The 11,607-nt window shown below is 33.4% G+C and overlaps 1 protein-coding gene and 2 long non-coding RNA genes across 3 annotated transcripts; 2 read left to right on the plus strand and 1 right to left on the minus strand.

The window, feature by feature from the left end:
* Positions 1-455: 455 nt before the first annotated feature.
* Positions 456-1,017, minus strand: LOC133701461 (uncharacterized). Its single transcript, XR_009843573.1, has 2 exons — positions 877-1,017; positions 456-782 (listed from the first exon to the last, which is right to left on the minus strand). It is a non-coding gene; the product is annotated as an uncharacterized LOC133701461 (long non-coding RNA).
* Positions 1,012-7,854, plus strand: LOC133701462 (uncharacterized). Its single transcript, XR_009843574.1, has 4 exons — positions 1,012-1,149; positions 4,984-5,043; positions 7,102-7,306; positions 7,385-7,854. It is a non-coding gene; the product is annotated as an uncharacterized LOC133701462 (long non-coding RNA).
* A 1,136-nt stretch (positions 7,855-8,990) lies between these two features.
* Positions 8,991-10,904, plus strand: LOC133701256 (geraniol 8-hydroxylase-like). The gene is made up of 2 exons (XM_062125115.1): positions 8,991-9,967; positions 10,118-10,904. Exons 1-2 carry the CDS (start codon positions 9,071-9,073, stop codon positions 10,736-10,738), a joined length of 1,518 nt encoding a protein of 505 aa, XP_061981099.1. The 5' UTR covers positions 8,991-9,070; the 3' UTR covers positions 10,739-10,904.
* Positions 10,905-11,607: the final 703 nt, after the last annotated feature.

An 11,607-nucleotide genomic window follows, 5' to 3' on the forward strand; every position in this document is an offset into this window, starting at 1 on the left:
AGAGAATTAGACATCATAACTTATTTAAAAAATTTTTTATTGGGTTATTTTAATCCCACGACTCGAATTGTGAATTTCAAAAGTTAACTTGAGTTGACCTAAGTTGATCTCATATGTTCTCAGACCCATGAGTCAATTAGGTCACATTGAGTCAACCTCTACATAGTTTATTTTTTTAACTATAAAATACATTAATAATGCTTGTCATAACCTAATTTTTGAATAAATATTAAAAAATAAATATATTTGAGAATAGAGTTAAAACAACACAAATTCGAAGTTCATGGATGAAATTATCAGATTTGAGAGTAAATTGGTCGGAAATTGAAGAATTAATAAGTTTGGAAATTTAGCTAAAATTTGGATTAGTTTAATTAATGAAATTAGAAGAATTAATAAGTTTGTGGACTTAATTAAACTTTGATTTAATTAATTAAATAAATTCAAGGACTTAATTGAAATTAATCCGAGAGTAAAATTAAAAAATTATTGATTAAAGGACCCAATTGATACATTTCAAACAGAAAGGGACCAATCCATAATCTGTCATTTTTTTCATGCCAAATGACGCCGTTTTGATCCCACCGTTCACCATCCCTTTCGTTTCGCACGGAGAAGACCGATTCAACAGGGAAAAATCCAGCAACTCAAGGCCACTACACCACGATCTCTTGCCCACGATCCCGCTCATGGATTGATTAACAGGGGAACGGGTTTCTGCATGCTCTCTGGCTCTATAAAAGGCAGAGCAGAGCAGAGAAAAAGCAGGGGGGGAAAGAACACTGGGGAAAAGACCAGAGAGCCGAAAAATCAACCCAGAAAAACAGAGGAGGAACAGAAAAAAAAAAGCAGAGCATAAACTCAAAAAAAACATACACGGAGAGAAGGAGAGAGGAAGAGAGTAGCAGAGACAGAGAGGAGAATTATCCCTGCAATTATCTTAGTCCCTGCAGAAAAAAGAGCAACCCGGAATCAGTAAAACAATTCAGAGAAAACAGACATACCCATTACCTTCTCAGCTTCTTCATCTCAAGAATTGAGAAATCAAAAGAAGGGAAGACAGTGGGCACAACGGGTGGAGAGAGGAAAGCCGTCGAACGAGAGTGGCAGTCACCACATCGCAGCCTTCTTCGTCATCTCCAGAAGCAGGTGAGCTCAATTCCCATTTCATTCTGTGTTCAGATAAGCATTTGAATAGTGCGAAGGTAATTTAATTACCTTCGCACTGTTGATGCACGCGTGAAATTGCTTCATGCGTGCATCAGTCATCTGCCCAGCCGGTCACTGGCTTGGGCCAGTGACCAGGCCGGGCTGGCTGGGCTTAGCCCAGCCCATATGGGCTGCGTTGGGCCCAGCCCCAAAAATAGAAAAATAAAAAAGGTAGAAAAAATAAAAAAAATACATAAAAAATATGTATGCATGAATAAAAATAATGTAAATTTATTGGTTTATTCACTGACGCCAGAGTTAGGAATAAAAATACCGGTTTAAATTTATATTATTTTTATTCGTTATATTTATTTTATTTAGCTAGAAAAATAAAAAATATGTGCATGCTTAAAAATAAATTTATTTTTATTTATTTATTCACTGGCGCTAGAATAGGGAATAAAAAATATTGATCTAATTTATTTTATAGCTACGTAATATTTACCAACGCCAAAGTTGGAGATATTCGTAGTTGAATATTCACTGACGTCAGAGTCAGGAATATTATAAGCAAATTATCATGGCGTAAACTAATAAACATTTAGCAATTTAAGACAAAACTAGCAATGCAGTCTGCCTCAGGCAGAACGTTTAAGGGGTGATAATATCTTCCCTTTTACGTAATCAGTCCTGAATCATAGAATCTCTGTTGACCAGTTAGGGTTCCTAGTGACCATAATACTAGGTGGTGACTCCTTAAACAAAACATTTTTCCATAAAAAAACAGGATGCCAGAAATCCGTTCTTTCCAAAGATTATATAAATTTTTAAGACCGTCGCGATGTCGAGTGCGACAATGCTGAATATATTTTTTTAAATAAAGTAAAATGAATCAACTATGTTTGAAAGCAAAATACTTAAAATTGGCATCTAGATGCTTTTTAGTTATTTCAATTTTTTAAGCACAATAAAAAAACTCAATTACTGTTTTTGTTTTTAATTTTGCCCCTTTTTTATTTTGGGTCACTTTATAATTTATTTTGGTTAAATTGTGCTTAAAAAATTAAATAAAGTAAAATGAATCAACTATGTTTGAAAGCAAAATACTTAAAATTGGCATCTAGATGCTTTTTAGTTATTTCAATTTTTTAAGCACAATAAAAAAACTCAATTACCCTTAAAACTAAATTTTTAAAACATATGTCCAGGGCTTTTTCATCTAGTGTTTCTTTGTTATAATTAAGTTGGTTCGCGACAATTTGGTCTTTTAATAAACATAAAATATTATTAAAATAGAAAAGTGGTTGCTGCGTGTGAGGGTGTGGGAAGCACCCGTGATTTTCTGGCGATGTGTATGGCATTTCTCGGTGGTCAATAATGCCCTTCAACCATGTCATCAGAATCTTCACGACATCTTCTTCCTAGTTTGTGGCATATGGTTGTGGTAGTGGGATGATCAATTGTCGTTGACCAGACTTTCTTTATTTTTCTCTTTTCTCTCTCTTCCCCTTGAAAATCACGCTACCATTTAAAATTTCAGAGTTTTCCTCTTAGTTATTGATATTTCAACTTCGGTCCTTATTATTTTGATTTTAAATTTTTGTTCTTGGCTCTTTTATAAAAGTTTTATTTGTTGTCAATTTAATCCTTCAACCCCAATTTGTTACATGTTTTTTTTTCAATTTGATCTTTATTATTTTTATTTTTAATTTTTTTCTTGACTCTTTTGTGCAGTTTTTTTTATTTATTTTCAGTTTCACTTTTCAATCGAAAATTCATAGTTGTCCTCTAATTTATTTTTTATTTCATTTTTTATCGTCACTCGTTTAGTTATGGATCCTTTTGTGTAATTAATTTTTTTTCAATTTTAACCTTTAACATTTAATTAGTTGGGAATTAGGCTTTATATTTAATCAAGGGTTTGAAAAGTTAACGTAGGCTGACAACTTTATTTTTGTTTTATTTTTTTTTATTTCATCATTCGATATTGGTTTTTTTTTTAAATGAGCTTCATTTTTTTTGTTTAAATTATTTCAATCTCATAACCTGAACTGCATGTTTAGAAAGATAACTCTAGTTGACTCGCCTCTTATTACTCAAGATATATATTTATTATGCTAATTGAGGTTGACTCAAACCTATTTTTTTAATCCAAATTCATCATTTCATAATTAATTGGTTAAAAATTGAACTACTTTGTTTTTCTCTTTTTGAATTTTTTTCCCCAAGTTATCACTATAGTTGTTTTTTTTAAAAGAAAAAACTAGTTTGATTATTATTATTTATTTCTTTATCATCTAATTTCTGACACATTCGAATTTATAATTCAAGTTACAGATTTTTTTTTCTTTAAAATACGCTTCACAGGTAAACATGTTTTTTATGAAAAAGAAAATTAATACCACGTTATATGGCGTGCACAGAATCAAGTAGTATTACTAAATTATAAATTTGGAGTCCGCAACAGCTTGTGCTACGATTTCCACAAATTATTTTGAGCGTTGACCAATGGTATGGCTGAAACTTACTGGAGAAGATCTTTATGTACGAAAATGAGTTTGTGTTTTAGAACAAGTCCACATCAGCTAAATGATGAGTGTTATTTACATCGGTCAGTATATCATCAAAGTTTTGTTCAGGGTAATAATAAAGTCTCTTCCACGAGGAGTGCGTGTTATTTATAGGAGTTGACAAATATGTCCCTTCTTGTAGAAAAAATATATATCTAAATTCATGTTCGAGCTCGGTGATTAACCTAGTGGTAAGAATTTGGGATCAAGAGGTTTGCTCTCTCTGTGGTCTCAGGTTCGAGTCATGTGGTTGCTCATATGATGACCACTGGAGGCTTACATGGTCGTTAACTTCAAGGCCCGTAAGATTAGTCGAGATGTGCGCAAATTAATCCGAACATCCACGTTAAACTAAAAAAATATATCTAAATTCATTGATTCAATTAGAATCTTCACCGGACACTATCGTATTAATTAGATGATAATAATAATAGGAAAATCATACAGTCGCCTGCATACTATTATAAAATGGATCGAATAATTTTTTCAGTGAAAAAAAATATACAAGTTTTTTAAATATGCTTTTTTAATTTTAAGTATAAATAAAAAAAATATATGCATGCATTTAATTAAATACATCGAGAATTATTTGTGTCAATAAATGCAAAAAACAAAGTATTAACACGTCTATTCAACTCGCATCACTGCAGGTCGGCTAATTTTTTTCTAACATAAAATAATTAATGTGTAAATGTTAATAACATGTTTTTTACGTCAAGTAAAAAAATGTAATCGTGAGAATATAGATGTTATTAACTCGCATCACTGCGTCTTGAGTTATGTATAGACGAATTCAATCAATTCAGGTTATTTTCGGCTCCTTATTCTTATTGGCTGATAATACTCATAGTTTACAACTTGTCATCGGGGATGTGTATTAGACCAGAATTCATGTTTTTAGTCAAAGTCAGAATATAGATATTTGTCTTTGACCGTTGATTGATGAGTTAAAGTAGTTCTGGTCATCTGGGGCTTTGACTTATGATGTACTGAGGAAAGAAAATTTTCTGATGAAGGCAACTTTGATGTGGATTATCAATGATTTTTCAACTTATGAAATGATTTCTGGTTTGAACATGCAGAGAAAACTAGCATGTCTATACTATATGAAAAATAACATGGCATTCATATTAACAAATAGTGCTAAAGTATCTTTTTTTAATTGCCACCAATTGTTCTTTCCAACTAATCACAATTTCAGAAAGAACAAAAATAAATTCGTTGTTGGCAGAGTTGATGGATATTGCATTGTCACTTCTTTCAGGTGAAGAATTGTATAATATGGTGTTGGAGTACGGTGATATTATGTTTGGCTTTGAATCTGGTAAGCAAAAGTTTCATGGTTTTGGTTTGACTCACAATATGGTAAAACGAAGTATTTTATAGAAGCTTCTTATTGGAAGACTAATCTCATCTGCCATAACATTGGTGTCATGCATATTGAAAAGAACGTGTTTGAGAACATTTTCAACATGGTTATGGATGTGAAGGGGAAGACAGAGAAAAACATCGAGGCCAAAATGAATATAGCTTTGTTTTGTCACCATAAAAATATGGAGTTAGTTTATGTTGGGTCACGGATCGTAAAGTCCAAAGCCAATTTTGCCTTAGACAAGAATACGGAATTACTTGTCTACAAATGACTTAAAAGTTTGTGTTTTCCTGATGTACATGCCTCGAGCATACCAAGGTTAATGAATTTGAAGGATTGTAGATTGGATGGAGTGAAGAGCCATGACTGTCATATGTTTATGCAAACACTCATTTCATTAGCTTACCAGGATTTATTGTTAAAGGGGATATGAGATACACTCACGGAGATTGGTTTCTTCTTTAAAGATATATACTCCAACAAGTTACAGACACGACATATAAAGAGGTTTGAAATGAATATCGTCCAAACAATATACAAAATAGAGATAATGTTTTCTTTATTGTTTTTTTTAACTTGATGGAGCATCTACCCATACATTTATCATATTAGGCAAAAATTGGAGGCTCAATCTAATATAGATGGATGTATCCATTCGAGAGGTTAGGGTTTACACATGCATCGTAATTAAAATTTTATTGTCTTTCTTTGTATATTTTAAAACATTTATGTAATTCAATACAGATACTTGTTCAACCTTAAAAGAAAAGTAAAAAACAAAGCACATCTTGCTGCTTTGATATGTAAATCCTATATTATTGAAGAGATCTCAACATTTATCTTGTACTATTTCAAGCCTTAATTGACAACAAAAATCAATCATGTTCCAACGCATAACGATGGTGGGAAAGTGTCTTCGAGTGAGAACTTGTCAATATTCTTCAATCCTAGATGACCTGTACTAAAAAATATCATGAGAAAAAGATATTTATCAGAAATAGAATTCAAATAAGCACATAATTATGTGTTATTTAACTACAATAAACTGAGACCTTTTATTTAGTAAATATACTACTTAACATGTCATTATTTCAAATATTTTATCTCTTGTAATATCATAAACTGATACATTATTAAATTCCTCGTAGGTAACATTATCAATATTTATTGTCACAAAACTTACAACTAATTGAATCCCAAATCTTTTGATTACAAGATGAACAATTTTCCTCATTGTTCAATACTATTTAATAGCTTTATTTGTTTGATTGTTTGCCTATTTATTTTTGTTCTTCTGTTTAATTTAATTTTGGCATATATTTTTTTCATACTGCTTTAGCATACATTTTTATATACTACTCATGCATAAGTACATCGGGAATGAATTAATACCTTTATGCATTTTAATTTTTCAATAAACCCAATTCTAAGTTAGGTGTGGAGTAGCGGTCTGCCTCATGACTTTTATTTGAGGTTCAGATTTGTGAAACATCTAACTATGAGATAAGTGTTTACTTGGTAATGGTGGTTAAACTATGCCCCAACCATTCTTTGTAAACCCATACACTGACTTCTTGAAAGGTGGTCACTAGGCAAATTATAGAGCATTTTGAGACCAGATAGTGAACTTACTCCTCAAGTAATAACTAGAATCAGTCTTTAGGGTATGGACTCTTTAATAAATTGTTTTTGCATTAGGGCAAACCTGATTAAAATCTTTAACTCTATAAGGTTTTTTTTTTAGTTAAGACCATGATTTGCATGACTTTTTCTGAGTATGAGGAAAGATTCGAGATAATGCAATTAGTCATGACAATTATTGTAATAAGTTTTGCAGTATTTTGCTAAATTATTAGAAGAAATTGAATAAAATCAACTGGTTTATGGCATATATGTTGTGTCTTCGCATGTTTAAAATTTTTAAGTAGTCTCTCGTATATGAGAGATGCTGCCGAGGTTTTTTAAAAAATTAGGAATCATTTAAATTTTTTTATCTTTTAATTTGTGTAGATGCCTAGGAGAAATTGTATTCTAGCAACAATGAAGGCGACTATGAGTCATTAGGTACCGACCAATAATAGGCACTTGAAGCACAGACATCGACTCATAACGCAGTCTCGTCGAGTGTGATGTTGCAGCATCAACGCAGGGTCCCTTCACAATAAGATCTATTTACTCACAAGTACAAGGCCTATTGAAAGAATAATCTTTCAATGTAAGTTTGTTTTGCTTTCACAATGACATGTTTAATAATTTTTGAAAAAATAATATCATTTAACGAATGCAATTCCAGGTTTACAAACATTGAGGCTGCAAGAACAATAACATCGGCCTTTAAATCATTGATGAAAATTCTATTGTTTCAATGGAGTCATGTTTCCAAATATCCTGAGAAAAAAAATATATGAAAGAAAGAGATCTTCCAGACTAGAATGACGTGGCAGTTTTGAAGAATTTCAAACCAGCGTATGTCTCAAAGGTTGTATGAGCACAATACATTCAACACATGATGTCCTCGTGTTTTACTTGACGGTTATAGTCCGGTACAGAGAGTTAAAACTAGCGTGTTCACAGTTCTGTTACCATGCATATCGACGACTTTGTTCTGTTAGTTTCGCATGCAAAGCAGATGGTAACATTTTTTATTACATCTATTTTTTATTAGTTTTTTATATAAATGTATTTAACTGACAACGTTTTTTTATTGGAAGCTATAGTTTTTGGACACGAGCCAAGCTTAATAAAGCTTTTTGTTGAAACGCATGTGTGGAGTGATGACCATAAAAAAGAGTGCAATAGTTTATTAATAATCGAGCTCAGTACTTTGTGGTATGTTGGTTATCAATTATTTTTTTTGTTAAGATTATTTCCTTGAATTTAATGAATTTATTTTTTATTTCCATGATACATATAATAGCCGCTAGAATGAGAGATACATGGACGATCCTTCGACCTATTCGAATATCGATTTGAATTTATAATTAGAGGTAGGATCATCTAGTGTACTCGATAGAAATCGAGTGTACGAACTCTCTAATACTACGATCAAGAACTTGTGGACGAATCGTAGTGTTTTGATTGTTGGATGCTCACAATTAGTCCTGAGCCTCTATTTTAGATTTATTATATTTGAACATACAAATGTATAAATTTATAATAAATATTTTATTTTTATACTAATTTATTTTATTTCAATTATTTTTCTACTTTTGTTCAATATATATTTTTAAAATATTACTGATGGGGTTACCGACAACATATCTCCGTTGTTATATTCCAGAGAGTTAGAAAATAATTGTTGCAAATGCCACTATTACTAATGGTTTTATCAACGAAATTAGATCGTCGGTATATTCCAAAGAGTTGGAAATGAATTCATGCAAATGTCACTGCTATTGTTAACTCATTAACAGAATTACAAATGGTATTTTATCGGTGATATATTATATTTATCATGAATACATCGATGAACAAATAAAAACACTAATAACATTACATATGGTTTTCCTGTCGGTGATATGTTGAATTTATCGATGAAGCCACCGACGAAATAAAAGGGATAAATTTTTTTGTTCATGTTTTATCTATTTATAAATCTATCGGTATATTTATTATTAACGGATTCACTAATAGTCCATAAATTACTAATAAGAATTTTTTTGATAAATAATTTTTATTTATAAATCTGTGGATAATATATGTACTGAAAAAATATTAGTGTAAATATAAAAAATTAGGGGCAGTGAAACTATTAAAGTGGTAGTGATATTTCTAAAAGAATTAACAAAAAAAAAAGATTTTTTTTCATATCCAAAGAGATGTAGATCTGTTTTATGTAAAATATTCTTCAATTCCCCTTTTTCGAAAAGGGTAGGATGCTATGGCTATAAAAGTGGGATCTTTATTACAGTTGTTTTCTATAATCTGGTTTACATTGAAGTACATACAGCTCCCAAATTGGCGTTAAAGAGAGAGAGAGATGAACTTCTTTATCAGTGTTTTGCTATACTTTCTTCTGACCTTTGCCGTTATTCAATCCCTTGATTATATTTTAAGAAGAAGCAAAAGAAAATCAGGCAAGCTTCCACCAGGTCCATCGCGTTTGCCAATTGTAGGGAACCTCTTGGATCTTGGTGATAAACCCCACAAGTCCTTGGCTAAGCTTGCCAAGACTCATGGCCAATTGATGAGTCTAAAACTTGGGCAAGTAACCACTATTGTAGTATCTTCAGCAACAATGGCCAAAGAAGTCCTCCAAAAGCACGACCTCACCTTCTGTAATCGGACCGTTGTCGATGCAGTTCGTGCTTTAGATCATCACGAAGCTGGTATAGCTTGGTTGCCAGTTGCAACGCGCTGGAGAAACCTTCGCAAGATATGCAACTCCCATATTTTTACCGCCCAGAAGCTCGATGCGAACCAGGACCTTAGGCGTAAGAAAGTTCAAGATCTCCTAGCTGAGGTTCAAGAACGTTGCCTTGTAGGTGAGGCAGTGGACCTTCGCCAGGCTGCTTTCACAGCTACACTTAATGCATTGTCCAATACTGTTTTGTCGCTGGATTTGACCGATTTGAGCTCCGATATTGCAAGGGAGTTTAAGGAGCATATAAGCTGTATAATGGATGAGGCAGGAAAACCGAACTTGGTGGATTATTTCCCTTTACTCCGGAGGATTGATCCACAAGGTATAAGGCGTCGCACGGCAATTCATTTTGAAAAGGTATTTGATCTCTTCGATCGTTTAATCATTGAAAGGCTGCAGTTAAGAAAAGTGAAGGGCTATATCCCACTCGATGACATGTTAGATACTCTTCTCACAATCAGTGAAGTGAACAAAGAAGAGATGGATGCAACTCGTATAAAGCACTTCTTTTTGGTTAGTACTCCTTTAATGTATCCCGTCTCTTCTGCGTGTCTTTCAATTTTTGTACTGTTTTTTGTGCATTCCGTTTGTCTGCTTAGCATCAAACACATGTTCTTGGCTTCTTCCCTTTTTGGGCTTCTATTTGACTCAATTGTGCAACAGGATCTCTTCGGCGCTGGGACTGATACGACTTCAAGCACACTAGAATGGGCAATGGCAGAACTACTCCACAGTCCCAAGACTTTATTGAAAGCTCGAGCAGAGCTGGAGAGGACGATTGGCGAGGGAAACCTGCTTGAGGAATCAGATATCACTCGGTTACCTTACTTGCAAGCAGTTATTAAGGAAACTTTAAGGCTGCACCCAGCAGTTCCTTTCTTACTCCCTCACAAAGCAGGAGCAGATGCAGAAATAGGTGGCTTCACCGTCCCAAAAAATGCACAGGTACTGGTCAACGTCTGGGCCATAGGGAGAGACACGAGCATGTGGGAAGATCCAAACTCATTTGTTCCAGAGAGATTTTTGGAATCTGGTATTGATCACCGAGGCCAGAATTTTGAGTTTATTCCATTTGGTAGCGGAAGGCGAATTTGCCCTGGATTACCATTGGCTATGAGAATGCTACATTTGATGTTGGGTTCGCTTATTCTATCGTTTGACTGGAAGCTTGCAGATGGTGTCACGCCAGAGAACTTAAACATGGATGATAAGTTTGGCCTCACCTTGCTGAAGGCTCAACCACTGCGAGCCATTCCAATAACCAGAGAACTTAAACATGGATGATAAGTTTGGCCTCACCTTGCTGAAGGCTCAACCAATTACCATGGATTCTGTAGAAGCATATTGACATCTCCTGCTGAGTTTCCTAGTATCTTTAATAAGCAAGCATCAGACTCGATTGTAATCATGCGAATCATGTTTCTATTAAGGGAAAACGCACTTAAGATAAGATGCCCATGTATTAATATATATATATATATATCAATCAGAAAGAGAATCGCTTTTGTCACGCGTAGGATTATATTCGGGGCTGATCACCGATTGATTGTTGGGTCAGTGTTTGTGCTCAATAATAACATAACAAAATAAAATAAAGAAGGGTTGAGCACAGTGGTGCACATTATTGTTGCTCTACATTCATGCTGTAAGAGCGAGATTACAGTTTTGTGACTCGTGAAAAAATTATTCGGTCTATCTGATGGGGGTAGTGAGGATTTTTTATCCTTTCTTTAATAAAAACTACCCTTAGAGAAAAAAGAAAAGGAAAAAAAGCATGGCATCAAGGGGCATTTATGTATTTTCACCTTTAAATGCAAGATGCTTTTACATGACTGCACTTAAAAGTCAGAGAGAATTAAATTTAATCTACTGTTGTTTTTTGCCTTTTCACATTGGCGTTTTGTGCTATTATTAAGTTGGATGAGAGGTAAATTTGTCTTTTAATAATTAATAAATATTAAAAAAATGGCTAACGTATCAGTGCGGGAAGATGGTTGCAGTCTTTAAGCCTAGTGGCAAAATGATGGCTTCCGGGGTGGTGTCTGAATCCTATTGGCGACCCCTCAATCACTGGATGACATGTGTTGTAAATAGATCTTCAATTTGGTGGGGACAACTCTTTCTCTACTTTTTCCTTCTTCTCTCTGCTCCTC

Source organism: Populus nigra, chromosome 8, assembly GCF_951802175.1.
Source record: "Populus nigra chromosome 8, ddPopNigr1.1, whole genome shotgun sequence".
NCBI lineage: Eukaryota > Viridiplantae > Streptophyta > Magnoliopsida > Malpighiales > Salicaceae > Populus > Populus nigra.